This window comes from Zeus faber (genome assembly GCF_960531495.2).
Source record: "Zeus faber genome assembly, chromosome: 20".
NCBI lineage: Eukaryota > Metazoa > Chordata > Actinopteri > Zeiformes > Zeidae > Zeus > Zeus faber.
The window spans coordinates 5,498,584-5,516,451 of record NC_137207.1 but is presented as its reverse complement, the minus strand read 5'-3'; the positions used below and the strand labels follow the sequence as shown (position 1 = coordinate 5,516,451).

General features: G+C 41.4%; 1 protein-coding gene across 1 annotated transcript in view; it reads right to left on the bottom strand.

The window, feature by feature from the left end:
- Positions 1-709: 709 nt before the first annotated feature.
- snx29 (sorting nexin 29) overlaps positions 710-17,868 on the bottom strand; it is a 192,891-nt gene continuing 175,732 nt past the window's right edge. Inside the window, exons 20-21 of the mRNA XM_080020973.1 lie at positions 9,619-9,758; positions 710-2,313 (exon numbers count right to left, since the gene is read on the bottom strand). Of these exons, the coding sequence (XP_079877099.1) occupies positions 2,187-2,313; positions 9,619-9,758 (267 nt within the window). The 3' untranslated portion in view covers positions 710-2,186. The remainder of the gene's footprint in view (positions 2,314-9,618; positions 9,759-17,868) is intronic.

Here is a 17,868-nt window from a genome sequence, read left to right as displayed (position 1 = left end):
TTTCCTCTGCATGATATTATCGTGACATAGATGTTTGTACGTGAAAGGCCATTGGGGCCTGCCGCTTGTCCCAGAAAGTGATCACATCTTTTAACCAAGACCCAGTTTGAAGAAAAGCATGTTCTCTGCATATCATGGAGCACTCCCTGACAGCATTGTTTGAAGGCTGAAAACAAGAACTAGAGGAAAAATTGACTATACCTTTAAAGGAAATATACATAATATACAAAATTATTATATATTTTATATTATATATATATACATAATTATGTATAGAAAAATCGTATATAAATAAAGTATAATGATTAGCTTGCCTATATGCTATATGAATGAAAGAAGTGTGGAAAAAAAAACCAAGTTAAAATGATAAAAATGTGCCCTCATAAGGTAAAAAAGCATGGGATGTTATGACAGGCTGTAAGAGATGGATCTACAGGACAGAGAATAAGAGTCGCAGACAAGACAGCTTCTCTGCAGAACGGCTCGGCCTTCATACTACTTGTTTGAAGTTTTAATAAAGGTCTCTTTGAAGTTAATTCCTTGCTTTCCTAATCTTTCTCTTACTGTGTTAAATGTTGTTTTTTTTCCATGACAGAACATGCAACGTGGTGGCCCCTGTTGACAATGGTCCAGTATCAGAGCAGCAGAATAACGAAGACAAATCAGTCGAGTGATGTTTTCTTTTTAACATTTCATTTCATGTGTTGAATAGGATGACATTGATTTGACTGTTTTAAAAGTGTGTTTGAGATGTTTACAACATTTAGTCTACTCATTGAATACGTTCTGATATGTCCCATTCTATCCTCATTATATATTTAACTTTGATGGTTTGTGGCCAGCACACAGCCTAGACTTGCTACCAATGGAGTCTCTCAGCAAAAACTCTATGGGAGACTAGACCTTTGAGAGGTTTACACTGCTAGGCAAATTCCAGTAAATACTGTATTATGTGCAATGTTATTTGTATAATAATGAATATTTACAAGTCATTTGTTAAAGTGTGTAACAACGGTAGCCTACAGACCAATGATTACATACAATTACACTTAGGGACTAAATGTTCTATTCACCTTAGACAGTGAATGGGTTTTTCTTGTTTCCTTGCTGACCATTTGGAAAAGGAAACAACATTTTCAAAGGCGCCTATCACGCTCACTTTCACCGTTTGAACATTTCCGACTACTCTTGGGTAATACTTCCATACGGATTCTGTCTTACACAAACCTGACGCCCTGCAAAACCTTTTCATGCTCTCTAACAAGCAGCTTCTCTTCAGGGGTTGTTAAGTTGTCTGTCAAGTCAAGTTATTGTTATTGTTAAGACAATCATTTGCAACATAAAGCCGCATTAAAGTCCTGCTCAGATACTTTAGTCAAACGACCCCTGTACATGCGCTGGGTATCGCAGCTCGGGTGCATAAGAGTCCCTGACAACGATCCCTAATCGGGTGCTCGTGGAAATGTGTCACACTTTTGTTGCTTGCTATTGGGGGCAGAGATGGCAGAATGATATAAAAAAAAAATTAAAAAAAAAAGTTGGGGAAATGAATTCCCAGGCAGCCTGAAGCTCCACTCCAACTGGGTAGTTGGTTCATGTTGCTGTCGACAATATAGTGGCACCGCGCTGATGGCATTCCCTGGAAAAAGTTCAGCTCCATTGGCTAGAAAACACTGGAGGCACTGTGATACAGTTTCACTACAAACATAGGAATAGGTAAAAACTCCACCGGTATTGAATTTGTCTAAGATCCCTGTTTTTAATTCAGAGACTATCCCTTGCTTCCTAAGAGTGGTCCATCCGCAGTTGGTAGCTGGGATCATTATCATTATTATTATTATTCATGTCTGTGTCTCTGAGTGAGGTTATATAGTAGGTACTGTTGTTGTCGGGTCGGGCCCTCTTTGTGGCAGCCTGGTAGATCTCTTTCCTTTATTACCATTTACTCTCATGAAGACATGCATCTCCTCAGGTAGTTTTGTGCCATGACCTCATTGATCATCATCATCATCAACCTTTCTTCATCTCGAGCACATTCAGGGTCTATAAGAAGCTCCTATTATCTGCAAGCAATTCGGACTTCTGCCGTGAGGAAAAGCGCAGCCGGAAAAGGGACTTCTTGGTTTCCAGTCTATCGGGGATGAGGTCAGACAAGGCAGGTTTTTTTTGTTTCATTTTTTAAATAGTTAGAGGTCGCCACTCTGGGGCTCGGGTCGGACTTCCTGGTTGCGGCTGCGGCCCAGTCTGGGGAAACGGCTGGAGGCTTTGGACCGGGCTGTTTTGGGTCCTCCGTCGGTGGCCGGGGGTGTGTCTCTGGAGGAGAAACAAAACACAGTGAACCACAGTGTGTGCTTGAGGTTTGTATATCTCTGTGTGCTTTGTAAATAACTGTATACTGTATGTCGCATGACGATATCTCGTTCGTGTTCGTACAGTATGTGCTGCAGTGCAGTTGCATATTGGTAACCAAGTCCAGCTTCTTTCTTTCTTCCCAAAAGAATTAATAAAATGGAACTTGTAATTTTGAAAAGAAGATTGAATCAAACTAAAGTCAAGATGACACAACCCCCCACCCCCACCAGTCCCTGTTCCCTTTATCTCAAGGAGGAAATTCTCCTGATTGGCGCCCCCTCACCTTGCAGCCCATGCGTCCAATAGACGCAAAAGCGGGAATGAGCGAGGCTCGCTTGTTGGACAGAGGAAATTAACATGAGGTTTGAATCAATCCCCAGTGCGCTCAGGCTTTCTTATTGTCGGCTGCGCTCCACTCTTTTTCAGGATAACCAGATTAATAGAGAGTACCCCCTATTCCACACAGACACTACTTAGCTCTGGTCTGTTGCGCGGAAAAGGAAAAAGAAGCGCTGATATGCTTTGAAATCTCTTTGAACGAGCCGCTCTGCCTCGAAATGGAGAGCGGGTTTCGTTTTGCCATTTAGCGCTACAAATTGGACAGTCAGAGGGCATTTCCTAAATGATTTGAGGACATGAATCCCGGCCAGACCTTTTACAAGGCCCTCATTGATGATGGTCTGTTGTAGATAAAGCTGGTCAATAACCTCATCTGGGACCCCTGGTTCCGCCTCTCAATGGGTATACAACGTGACACTCGTGCCGCCAAACATGACAGGAACCCCAGACGGTTCAAAAGTGAAGTGGGGCAGTGGCTGGTAAAACTTTGAACCCAAAGCTTCTTTTAAGTTGAGCATGGTTCTTTTTTGGTAGTCTTTATAACCTGTATCAAATTGGACATAACTTATGACTCTTAAATAAAAGAGCTTTATATTTTTGATCAGGGGAACTTTGCGAGGCAAATTCATAAAGAATGGATTGTGGCTGCTAATAGCACCATGAATTGCGCATCAAATGTGCCGTCTCAGAGTCCGATTCACCAAAGTTATTGCGTTAATGATATGACAGTGCAAACAAGTAAAGTTGCTGAGTGCATTTGCCCTTGTTTTGTGTCCAATTGAAATAATGTTTAAGTAAATAATCCGGGATTGTCCACCCCAGTTCATTTATTACATGAATATAATCTGTCTACATTTAATTTTCTGCTGAAGTAATTCTAGTTCTCACTGAATTTTAATATAATGTTGACAATGTAATTTTGACCACTTAATTGCTATTCCCTATGACTTTTAGTTGTTTTTTCCGATATCTTTTGAGTTTCATGGGAATTATAGAACCCTTTTCGTCAGCGTTTGAAAGGTTTTATTGTACAATAAATTATTCAAAATTTCAACAAGTTGCTTTTGGAGTGCTGGACTGCTGCCTGTTCCGCTACCTTCAGATGCCGTGAGAGTAATAAGAATTATAATAATAATAATGACATAATATTATTTACAGATCACTGAAAAGTCTGGGCGTAACACCCCATATGAATGCACTTCAATTGCACCAGGTCTCTGAAGACGGTAATAATTTTACTCTAACTGCGTGTAGTTATTAGAGCCAATGTTCGTGAATCGGACGCTTTTTGAAATGAGGCTCATTTGCATAGAAGGAGGCCAATTTTGTAACAAATGCAGTAATTTGTGCATTTCACCCTTTTCGGTTGCTTTGTGAATTAGAAGCTCTCTTTTTCTGTTATATGCTGTGGTTTAACGGCTGCGAAAGCCACGCAATCCCTTTGTGAATTCGCCCCTGAGTCTTAACTGCATATTTTTATTATTCCATTCTTCTTCTTCTAGGTATTATTTACATTATTTACATTATTATTACATTCTGATTGAAAGTTTAGGTTCAACGGTGAAGCATCAAAGCAGTTCAAACCATTTGTAATGTGGGAGTTGCAACTTCACACCAGTGGTATCGTTGCGGCCAGGTTAGGCGTGAATGTTCTCTCCGTAGGCATTTTCGGACCAAACAGTCCTGGGGACTCCCTGAGGCTGAAGTGACATAAGCCAACGGGGTTTCAGCACGAGTTCTGTGTTTCGTGTTGAAATTAAGTCTATAAAGTTTCACTGATTATCAATACATCAAAATCTGTTTCTGAACAAAGATGAGGCGATAAATACGCAATCCAGGTGCTGAATCTGAACTCATTAGATCTACAAGACATCATTTGAAAGTTTGTTCCGACTTTCGTAAGGAATGGGCTCACATCAGGACAGCACACAGGGATTTTTTGCTTCATTTAAATTAACGGCAGAAAATAAAATAAATGAAATAAATGCATCTACAATAAAAATACTATTTTTATTGTTTTATTTTTGTTTTTTTTTACACACAATGGGGAACCAAATGTATTCATGGTACAGACCTGCTCTGCGGGGTAAAAATAGCCTGATACTCTCAGAGACGGTTACAGCGGACACAGCTATGCATTTGTGATGTATCGCATTGCAAAGCGACAGCGTCATAGCAACAAGACTAAAAGAGCTTGGGGGGCAGGGGTGGGGGCGGGTGACAGCCCTGTGGACGGTCTTGGATTGAGGTAATATGTCAAACTCTTTCTCCCCCGTCTCTCTGCCTCTAACAGAAAGTGTATGTTTAGCGATGCCTTCAGTGTCAGCTTAGTCGCCGCATCTTCACAGAGCCAGGCGGGTTCAGTCAAGGACAGCCACACCATTTGGATTTGACCAGGGTCGGCAAAAACATTGATCCAAGGCAGACTGAAATCAGCGAAAAAAAATCCAAGAGGAGAGAAATAGTGAGGATACGCTGAGTGGAACTGCAAACTATTTCATTTACCCACGTGCTACCCCGAGTGGGCAGGAGCAAGTTTGTGGTAAATTAATTTGGCATGACGATTTTTTTATTTGTTTCCTTTTTGCTATCGAAATTGGACATCATATCGACTTGGTGCAGAATAATAAGTTGGCAGTCACTGCTGGAATGCCAGCAATTTCACTACAGGAGAGTTTAATTTGAGTAAACGGGTACAGTACACACGCTCAAGTGCAGATCCAATCGATTGTTGAACTGGGCGACAGCAAAAGAGACAGTGACACAATAGAGCAGCACACTGGCCCCAAAAGACACACACGTACACACACGTACACACACACACACACACACACACACACACACACACAGAACGACAGACAGACAGACAGACAGACAGACACACACAGACACACACACACACACACACACACACACACACACACACACACACACACACACACACACACACACACTCATCCTCATATGCTCAGCCTAAACATTGCCACCAGTGACGTCGTGGTAGAAGACGTGACATAACTTCATACAGACATAGACTTTAACTTACAGTGGTTTCTACATATGCCTATTGGCACATTGGTCACACTTGCATGCCAGTGTGTAGAAACAAATAAACACACACATACAAGTACACACAGAAAATTGACTCATATGGACACTGCTAGCACCACAACACCAAATCACACACTCTGGCAAAAACAAATTTAAAATTCCTCTAGGACCACAGAACCGATCTTGACTTTGAAGCACGGGTGTACAGATTTTTCAAAGCTATGAGGCCGCATGTCAACAAGGCCAGCGAACCTCAGATTGGAGTAGTGTTTACTTCTGGGTTTCGGACTAAAGAGGGATCAAGCTCTATCTGAGCTGCAGAAGACAGACGTGGCTGCAGGTTTTTTGCTGTTGTTTTGCGTTTATGCATTGCACCACCCGATCTACACTCACATGTGTTCAAACGCATACACTTACTCTAATAAATGCACACAGAAATGCACAAATGGTCAAAGTCAAATCAACTTTCATTCCACTGGCATCTTGATTAGGAAAACACTGTGAATGTATGTCATGGGCATTGACGGCAGAAACCCAAATCATCTGAGACTATGAGTCATGCAGTCCTTCACACACACACACACACACACACACACACACACACACACACACACACACACACACACACACACACACACACACACACACACACACACACACACACACACACACACACACACAAACTTCAAGCTCTCTCTCTCCCTCACACTGAAAATGAGTGGAGGTCATCGTAGCACCATTAAGGAGTCACAGCTGCCCTTAGGTCTTTGTGGATGGAGAGGCGCAGCAGGAGCCCAGGGAGAGTTCAACCACCTTGCTCTCTGCCCCCCGTCCCTCTTCTCTTCTCTCATCCCTCGCCCCCTCTCTCTCTTTCCCTCTCTGCAACATTACGTGACGATTGCACAGTATTCTTCTTTCCCTAAATATTCACCTTTTCCACTCTCTTTCTCTCTCGGTCATCCTTCTACATTTACTCCCTTCCACTGATTGCCATCAGAGACCCTCTTACCCTGAACCTTTCTTCACCTTTTCACATCACACTGGTCAAACGACACTGTCTATTGTTGCTTCCATTTTTCATTTTTCTTTATTTTTTTCATTCTGGCAAGCTGGTTTAATATTCAATATTTGTATTTGGAAATGAAATTAAAAACCTAATGTCAGATTGTTTACAATCAATTTATTGCATTTTTATTTTGTACCCTTTTTTCCTAATCATAACAGCCTCTTCTGGCTGTTTTGAAATCATATATCAACTTTTAACAATTTCTTAATAAACGTGGAGCTATCTCATATCACATTTTAACATTTTGATGTCAAATTTTATTCAACTTGAAATGTAATATTTCCTAAATTCCAAATGGATATCACAATTTGTGTGGATATCTACAGTATATATACTGTGTATCTATGCAAATTTGAAAACTCAACATCAAAAATCAAAGAATGATCAGATGGTTCTCAAACCAACCACGATATCCAATTTCAAAAACACAATAGACATCAGTCGACCACCTTTTGTTTCCTTGAATCCTTATCTTTTGGTCTTTTCGGCATCTTAGGATTCCGTCCATTAGCCAGGTAATGCAGGGGACACAACATCATGGCTCAGAACTACTTAGAGGCGTCAATGGAGAACAAATGTATATGATACAGGGAAAATGATACCACCCACCTCTGTTAATAGCAACAATTTAAGGGCCAACATGCCACTTCGTCAAATAAATACCTTTAGAATGTGAATTAGTGAGGACCTTTTAACTTGCTCCTCAGCCATTCTTCGATACAACGCACTTAGTTGATGGTGTGAATGAAGACAGATTTAACTGAATGGTGAAACCGCATTGCAAATATAGTGTCTCGTTTCAAAATTCAGGGCTGTGTGTGTGTGTGTGTGTGTGTCTCTCTCTGAGGGAGCGATCAGGACGCAATTCGCACTATTTTGTGTTTTTATTTTAGATGTATTTTATTTGAATACATTTCCTTAACGAACGAAACAAAAGAAGCACCGTGCCTCTGTCTGGATTTAAAGATTACATCCTTTGTAGCTCGTGTACACGGTACACGGCCCCACGCCGCCCGACAACCGCCGCGCTGTGTGTGAGGTCTTTGTTGCTTCTGCGCATGCGGGTCAGTACAGGACCGTGACCCGATCACACTAGAATCTGATGTTGGCCGTTTGGGCCACATTTAAAAAAAGATGTGAACAGCCAAACAAAAAAATTGGATCTGAGCAATAAATCGGAATTGACCACTAAGGCTTGCATTGTGAAAGTAGCCTTAGAGTTATGATCAATGGGACGAGTCATCTCAAAACCCCTGGCGACGAGCTAGTTATACTTGGGAGGAAAGAATTATCCGCGGTTTTATAAACACCGACTGCCAAAATTTCGGGTCGCACTTTCCTCATACAACATATAGCATTTTTTTAACAGAATAAAAATAAGATACTTGAATATGACTCAAGCAGACACCACAGACTGCGATCTCTCAGCTTGACGCTGTTGACTGCACGCTGGGACATGTGGCGCTGAGAGTCTTAGTTGTGGATAATAAATGTTTCAGATCGCTGCGACGCGCTGAACTGCTGTTAAAGGAGTTAAGATGTAGGACGCAGCCCACATTTAATTGTCTATGTGTGCAAAAAGTTTAAACTTTAAAGGGTGTGTGAGAATATGTTTGAAAACAGAGAAAAGTGACGAGTGAGAGAGGGAGAGAGAGAGAGAGAGAGAGAGAGAGAGAGAGAGAGAGAGAGATGTCCTACATTATTTTTTTCCCAGTAACAAGCGACTCCCCCACGTAACCATGCAATGTGACCAAATACTCCACCAAACTATTTTAGCCTTATTTTCTTTCAACGGGCTTGCTTGTCTTAGTGGCTTGTTTATGGTGAAAATGCCATTAAATACATTTGATAAAGGTTATTCAGTATTTCTGCTCTCAATAACCAAATCATAATATGGCATACTCAAAAGCAATGCTTTTTAAACAGAAAAATCTTTCTTCTTTAGGGTCCAATTTTTGTAAATTTGTAACACTTATCAAATTCATCATTTTAATTGTTTGACAGTTATATGTATTCACATAGAATAAGAACACATAAAAAGGTGTACATACTGTTGCCATTATTATTATTGGAAATATCCAGGCAGAGGTAAGCTCTTTATTGTCCGTTTATTCTATGAATTTTATTGTACGTTTATTCAATAATTAATTGACCTGCAGCGATGCCTTTTGGTAAAGAAGTGAAAAACAGCCATAGCTGATGGCCCCCAAATCAATAAGTCCACCACCGTTAAAAACCATGTGAATTTAATTTCGGTGTAATAAATAATAAAGTTAAAGTGGTATGTTAGTTACAGTAAATTAAGGTCGTCAGACAATGGTTCATGAATAAAAAATAATAATAATAATAATAAAAAGACAACGCTTAGACCTTTTGAATGATGACACAAATCATGTGAAGTTCATTGTTGTGCTTTTAAGTAGAGACTGACTCAAGTCACAGTTTCCCAGAACTTGATAAAAAAAAAAACAAGAAAACAATTTGGGCCAAATAAACAGAAGCCCATCTTGATGTACACGAAAGCATATTGTGTAACGTGAAGTGTGTGTGTGTGTGTATCAAACGATCATCAGCACGCTCCGGGCTGGAGGTTTGCTGCTTTGCCCTCCTTTCTAGCCCATGTTGACATAGGCTGCCGCTTATCCTCGGAGAGGAGAAGTTTTAATTGCAATCGTGACAGAAATGGATCCGGACCACAGCTGTGCTGCGGCGTCAGTAACGCACGGGTATGGGGGGGGTGTGCGGCGAGTCAAAGTAGATTCCAGAACCGGTCCTCAGAAGTATGGCAAAACAGACACGCATGCACTCACAGACAGAAGGGCAGCAGAGACAGCAGAGTCTCCTTGGTGGGACTGGCGGTGAACTCTGGCAGCGTCTGAATCAGCTTGTTCATCACCATGCGAAGGTATCCCTGGAGCTGTTTCCGTCGCTCCTCCACAAACTTGGCATCCTGCAGAGAGAGAGAGCGAGAGAGAGAAAGAGAGAGAGAGAGAGAGAGAGAGAGAGAGAGAGAGAGAGAGAGAGAGCGAGAGCGAGAGAGGGAAAGAGAGAGAGAGAGAGTGAGCGAGAGAGAGAAAGAGAGAGACTTACTTCTGTTGCTCCTACTCTCGCAAACTAAAGGCATTTCTAAATTCATAAAAAACAACCGCATGAATCTCAGAGGGAGGTCCTGGAATGGACACAGGCGCCTTGCAAAACAACACCCCGCCCTCCTTCACAGAAACAATTAAGATATTTTTGATTTCCTAAAAATGAAAGGCAGGGAGAGAGACGGAGATGGAGACATTGGAGAGAGAGAGAGAGGAGGGAGGTTTTGGGAAATAAGCATAAACTAAGCATATGCCCTGCGTGCATATCTCCATGGAGAGAGAAGGAGAGGTAGAGAGACAGAGGGGAAAAACTGAGGTAGAAAGAGCGAGAGAAATGAACAACGGTTTGGGTTATTTTCAAGGGAACGAGAGTTAATCGGTTCCAAAGCCCTGTCAGATTCTCTCTCTCCCTCCGCCCGGACTTTTTTTGGAGGAGGATGGAGCCGTCGTCTGTAATGAATACAAACCTCCATAAGGAGGGTCAGCTGTTTTTTCCGCTGCTAATTCGGGGCTGTGAAGTCCTTTGAGAGCGCCGGTGTAATTAAGCACCGTGTAACTACACTTGATTCAAATTGACTCACGGAGTAACAACGAAAAACAGGCCGAATAAAATAAATAAATAAATAAAACTAATTTTGAAAAAGAAGGCGGCGGAAGCCGAGCCAGTCGGCCAGCACAGACGCCGTTCACAATCTGAACGTTGAATGCTTTGCCGTTTCATTTTCGATGGACTGGACGTTGATGTCACAGACGGACAGACACATCAGTGTGTGTCCTCGACATGGATGTACTCCGGAGAGAGAAACGACTCCAGCAGATGGGGACCGGGCGGGGCCGGAGCCTTGCGTGGCTAATCGCCGTCCAGCTCGGCTCACAACAAAGACTGGGCAACCGTCTCCTGTGTTCCCCGGAGGCACGCAACTAGCACACACACTACACATGTATCCACACGCTGTCCTACTTTCCCTGGCGCCTGTGTGTGTGGTGAGGACAGCTGCGCTTGACTTGGTTTGTTTTCAAATCAGAAATGACACCTATTGGAATTTTTAATGGATAAAAATGAAACCTTCCTCTACAGCCGTCAGAAGGTACAGTGGTTTGTTTGGAGGGAGACACTTTGTGTTACAATTTACTGCAGAACGTTAAAGTTTGATTATGGAACGGACACAGACGTGGTTCTGTGCATACCACATTTTGATGTCTGCGTACGCGTTCCACACATGTTTTGCCGAACAGCGCCAATAAAATACATTTAGCTCGGAAGTGGGGAATACCTGCTCGGGATAACCGCTTTCCGAGTTCCATGCTGCATTCCCTTCATAAAATACTGACCACCAAACAAAGTTAGTTTCTTAGCAACCTCCAAAGATTTATGTTTAAGGGACGAATGTCAATTTATTTGTTTTATTCTGTTCTCCTGTTTGTATATCGTGTAACAAACCTGCCAAACGACATCACAAGGGCATGTGCAGTCATCAGCGCTCAGAGGTGCATTCGAGTCTGCATGGACATGAGCAGCTGATGCTCGCTATAAATTGGGCTTTAGATGTAATGCAAGTGCATACCCATACCTAGCCCTAAAAATGGGCTTCACCTTCTGGGGAAAAGAAAACAATTCTTGGATGCAACGCGATTCTCTCTTGAACACTTCTAAATCGATGGCCAAAACTCCACAATCAAACTTTTGTAATTCTGTTTCTGACATTCTGATTGCATTTGAAAAGTTTCTAAAACAGTGCTTTAGCTTATGGACCACTATTTTATTGCCATTAGGCACGGAACAAAAACTTTCTGAATAAATGCAGGACAACGCAAAGGATGAATTGACAAGCGTGACAATGAAATAGAAAGCCAACGCTTCCACTCAGGTTCTTCTTAGTTCAGTCCTATTCCAAGTTTTACCTCAAAATATTTCATCGTCTCAGCGTAATTTGTCAAATACACCAATACCCACACTCTCCAAACTTCCCTTTAGGAATCACTGATGAAAGCGACATGGTGGCAGAAATCTGTGATCGGTGGATGCCTACTGCCACAGAATCCTGGCATTAGGACACAGTGAAGCGTGCAGACCAGCATCTGTCCACTTTCATGTGTAGAACTCAAAAGTCAAAGAGCATTGAGAAGGGTTTCATAATCGCATCACGGGACCTTGAATCAAAATCTAATTGTGGGGTGCCTCGAGATACCCACCCCTAATATACACACAGGTTACAAAGTAAAGGAAAAAGTTGTATTCATGAGTGGAGAAACATAAGGAATGCAGGTGAGGTGCAATGCATGATACAAGCAACGAACATCCTACCATGCTCTGTGGCATGTATCCAAATGCTGAGCAGGCCCAGTTCACCGTGATTTTCGATCAAGATGGCAAAAACAAAAGATCGAAGTGAGTATGAAAGAGGGCTCATTATTGGGACACAGGTGGTAGGAGTTTCAGTCACAAAGACTGCTCAACTGGCTTGTGTTGGAACAATGACATTTGGATCGTCGTAAGCGCATATTGTATATTATATATTATGACCGTGACGCTCGCGCATGAGTGTGATATGTCATGAAAAACAGAAGAGCAACTTTTCCTGAATATATTTGAATATATTTTCCCCCCCAGTAGAATTCCAGACACATGGGAAATCTATACCAAGGCGCATTGAAGCTGTTCTGGCGGCTCGTGGTGGCCAAACATCTTACTAACGCCTGCCCCACACTACAAGATTTTTCAAATCTTAACAGATGTTGAAATGGGGAGAGACCCCACACGTAACATATCATGATAAATGGAACAGTTTTGTTCCTATAGTGTGTGGAGAACAACGATTTGGCCAAAACAGCACACCACACATTGACAAATTCCGTTTACCAACAACCAAAGTCAAAAGCTCACGAGCCACACAAGTTTTGAGACAGAAGGGTGGCTGCGCGAGATCAGAGTCCCGACTGTGTATATATACACAGTATATATACACCATTCAGCTATAACATAAAAAACACTGACAGGTGAAGTGAATAACATTGCTCATCTTGTTCAAATGGCACCTGTCAAGAGGTGGGATATATTAGGCAGCAAGTGAGTTGTTCTGTCAGTTCTTGAAGTTGATGGTAGCAGAGAAAATGGACAGGCGTAAGGATCTGAGCGACTTTGCACAGGCTGACCCCTGTCCACTGTCAAAAGAGCCTACAATGGGCATGTGAGCATCAGAACTGGACCATGGAGCAATGGAAGAAGGTGGCCTGGTCTGATGAATGACGTTTTCTTCTACATCATGTGGATGGCTGGGTGCGTGTGCGTCGTTTAGCTGGGGAAGAGATGACACCAGGATGCATTATGGGAAGAAGGCAAGCTGGCGGAGGCAGTGTCATGCTCTGGGATTCGGCTGTTCAATGCCAATTTTTGACTATTCGGCCGAGGATGAATGGTGGCACGGAGAAACATTAGACAGAAACCAATCAATTCCTGAATCATGTGGAAGAACATTGTGAAAAACTGATTACGGCCGCTCAAGGCATTTTCAAGAATTTAACTTGTTGTAAAGGAGAATAATGAGTCCCCTTTAAGCGATGCGGCATTAAGTAAAAAGGTGATGTTTTGGCTGGGTCTGCCTTCTCATTCTGACGCATCCCTGAATGTTATTCTTTCACACAGGAGACACGCTGTATTAAGCGTCAGACCAAAGTCATTTCCAAAGTGTAAAAACAGTATCAGATATATTTACCGCCGTCACTGTTCTGGTTTCAAACAGCCAACAACCTTTCCTGTCTAACATTTGGTTTTGAGGACTGTTCCTTTTTTGATGTCTAAAGTAACTATTTTTGCTGAACTGGAACTATAATTAGGGCAGTTTTAAATGGCAGACAGATTCTCCACTTTACTTCTGTATTGCTAGAAAGCAATCTGATCTTTTCCCTTGAGCCATGACCCAGTTCTTGTCTAGATCTCTCTATATATATATACTGTATATAAACACATAGGTTTTTTTGTTTGTTAATATGCTCTTCTGTACAAAATCTCCTCAGAATCTGAAGGAGGTTGTATCAATTCAATTAGATGAAGATGTCTGAAGAAAAGACCTTGTGGCTGGACTCAACTCATACACTAGTTCACCGGTTCAACTGCTCTCAGGGACAAAAGGATGAGACACAGAACATTTAAAAACAAAAGGAGACGGGCTAGAAAAATTGAGGTGAGGTACAGAGAAATACCCCATATTGTGATTGACAGGCTTTTACAGGCCGATGCAAAGGTACCATTCAGTGGTATCTGATACTTGACTCATGTACTTTTCCTCGTAAAAAGGCCCTGATATCAAATGAGATACAAATCCTGATATTGTTGCGCCTAGTTCCTGTTTAATATTTTGCATCAAAGCTCTGCGTAAGCAAGTAGGCAAGAGATGTTACTCAGTACTTGTTCCAAAAATTGCGATTGTTGAAGTAGCAAATCCATAAAATAGTCTCTGTTTGGTGGATTACGCTGCAAGCCCCACATGTAGAATTCCATTTGAAACTGCAACGTTTTGCTTTTTCCCCACTTCGGGTTAACCCTTTGCTCTCAAACGGCATATTTTGTCATCCGAGGCTGCTTGTTGTTTTTTTGTGAAGACCCCGTAAATAAACACATAGACACGAGCAAATCAAGTTTGAGAAAGTTTGTCATTATCACTGCTCCTTTCTCTGTATCATGGAGCAAAGGACAGGACAGGCACGGCACTCCGGTACTTATTCTCCAGGTGGCGGCTTAGTGCGTTTGTTTACCAAGCATCGGCGAGGATATCTCTGGCAACTAAACCCTCTGCGATAGGCCGGGCTGGACGGATAACTGTGTTTGAGGTGTGGGAGTGGGGAAATGGGTTGTGTCAGATGAAGCCGAGTGTGTCAGCGCTGGTTTCATGCAACGTCAACACAATAGGGACACCCCGACCGCTTTCATGGATGTCAACGGGGAAATAATACTAATGGACATCATGACAGATTCATCTCCTTCTGGATGCGGAGAGAGGGAGGAGGGCTGGGGAGGCCGTGTGCCATCTCCCGGGAGACTGGAGCCGAGCTAAAGCCAACGTGGCAGGCCCTATCTATCCATCTATCTATCTATTTTCTAGTTGTTTTTTTAATCAGTGTTTATCTCATCACTGCATATCCTCGTTACGGAGTAGGTTTTGTCAGATCGTCAACAATTTCATATTCTGACCTATCAATAATGCGAGAAATAATTATATCCCATCCAGATTTTAACTAAAATGTTGAGAGGGTAAAAATATTAAAAGGGTATTTATTCATATTCATTCACCTTTCGGGTCTGATTTAAAAAAAAAAAAAATCTGCGTAAGACTGTGTGTGTGCATCTTGTTTTGACCCAATCGTGTGTGTTTATTTAGTCAAAATAATGCGTGCTCTTATCATTACTGACATGTACGATCTTCCAATTACAAACTGTTTTTTGACCTGCTGCAACACTTTCAGGCGGACGGAAAACCGCTTGATTCTGCTGTGGAGTGGAAGAAATCTCAAGTCTGGCAAAATGTGACGGTAAGTATTGACCCTGTTTAAAATACTTATTACTTACTTTCTGAAATAATTTAGTAAAGAAGAAAAAAAAGAACAATACAATGAGAGATAAACGCTTTGCATCCCTGATGTGAACATACAGGTTATTCACATCATGTATTTGTGCAGAGGGCAGTTAAAACTATAGTTACAATAAAAAAGGACCAGGCGACGACTGCCAAAGAGCAGGCTTATTCATTGTAGTTAAGACTTCATTTAAAGGATAATGTCATTCATTTTCTACCTGGACATAATTTTCCTGTCTTTTCCAACAATAACAATCATTTTTGACACTAATGGAATCGAGTGCTTGAGTATAGTATATATATATATATATATATTAGTATATATGGTTATTGGTTTATTTAGTGGTTTACACTACTGGTATTACACCCATATATGCTGTAATAAGCGAATTAACACATAGTAATAATTCACATTTATAATTTACACCCATAACAATAATTTATCCTAGGCATAGTAACGCATTTGTATATTAGACTATTTCTGGTTTTTTTTTTGGCTGTTTGTATATATTTGACAATTAAATCTTTATTTGTATTTTATGATCATTTTGTATTTGATTTGATCATTATTTGTATTCTCCATTTTCTCGACTGTAAAATTTTTATTTATTTATTTTTTAATGCCAATGGCCTCTGGTGAAATGCACCAAACCTTCCCAGAACAAATTCCTCGTGTGTGTAAATGTATCTGGCGGCATAAACCGATTCTGATTCTGATTGATTTCAGTTGTCAGGCCGTACAGTATGTAGTTCAAGTAGCCATCCATGTACAATATTCACCTTGACAAAAAAAATCTCCCGACATCGACTCCATTTGTTTCTAAGGACGTTGTGGAACTGACACGCTACCTTCCGCCTGTAGGATGACTTGTGAGGGAAAGGGAGGCACACATGAGGAGACACGGGAGCATCTATATGTCAGTTGTCGTCTTGCTGACGCAATGTCTACTCACGGCCAAAGCACGTACCATCTCCGTTCATATGGTGTGAGGAGACAGGAGAGCACAGACATGTTTGTGTCCAGGTCACCTCAACTCTTCCTGAACTTTCTCCTACATCAGCCTCGGTAATCGCAGACCTCCGCCCTCGTCAATGCTTACCCACACAAACACACGCATTGTTGTATCCAAGATACTAGTTGTTCTGGACCAGCGGTCGGCAGAATGTTGGCTGCCGGGATGTGTGGGCCACACCAGAAGCTGGTGTGCTCCCAGAGGTGCCAAGCTTCCCGGACCTTCTGTTCGGCGCCATATTGACAGGTCTGCGCCAGCAAAACACCGGTACCCATTTACAAAATGCCACAAAATTGAAGGGCCAATTTTGGGTCTATTCTCGCTGCTTTCCAACGACACTCAAATTGAGACCTCATATCACAGCAAAAGCATTTGGCTACCGCTCACAATCTATTCCATTGTTAATGGAGTTGGAAAAGCATCATTCACAGCTTCTGCTTCTTGTCGTGGGTTGATTTGGTGTCCAAATGGGAAAGTTCTGCCTTCTCTTTGCCCGTTGGTCCAATAACATTGTATAATATTATTATATTTGATCTACACTATTGACCAGAGGGAATATTGTTACTACGCTATGGAACCATTTGACGTTTTTGAGGTCTGTATCTCAGTTTGACAACACCAATGTGTCCAAACCAACAAAAAAAAAGCTGATATGAAGCTCATATAAATGTATAGGACGTTTATATTAATATTTTGTGCCCTAAACCAGTGATACATTATGATACAAAATATATTCTATATTTTGAAATGGTGCAATACAAATATTTCTCATACAGCTCCCTTGATTTGTGTTTGTTTTTCGACTTGTAAAATTGTGAGAAATAGGCCTGATATCAAATGACATACAGTATGTGGGGGGTCCCCGGTTTATTTTTCTTTGTATGAGGGGTCCTTGGTTGAAAAAAGTTTGATTACCCCATGCCCTAAACTGATCATTAACCTTTTTTGATAAATGATCAAAAAAGAAAGGAAAGAGTGTCAATCAGAATAACCACATTTGGAAGCCACAACACAAATTCGGGCAATGGGGGGGCTTCAAATATGGCTCTGGAGCATGAAGTTAAATATTGAATTGGAGAAGCAGAAGGCACTCTATGATCGAGAGAATTTTTATAAATCTTAAATAAAAGGGACAATATAACAATTAACAAGGCTTGGGAAGCTGTTGTTACTAACTTATATCCATAATCACACCAGTTCTAACTCTGAGGAATGGTTGTGACCCTTCATGGTCTGAAAATGAGTATAATATTTACCCATTTTATTAAATGCATTTTTTCTTGTCAGATTTTTTCTTTTAATGCAATTTTGCAATCTACTTTCATGAACATATTCTTGCCCTGTTTAAAATGTATTTAATTCTTTGAATTATTTTATTATTGTACTTA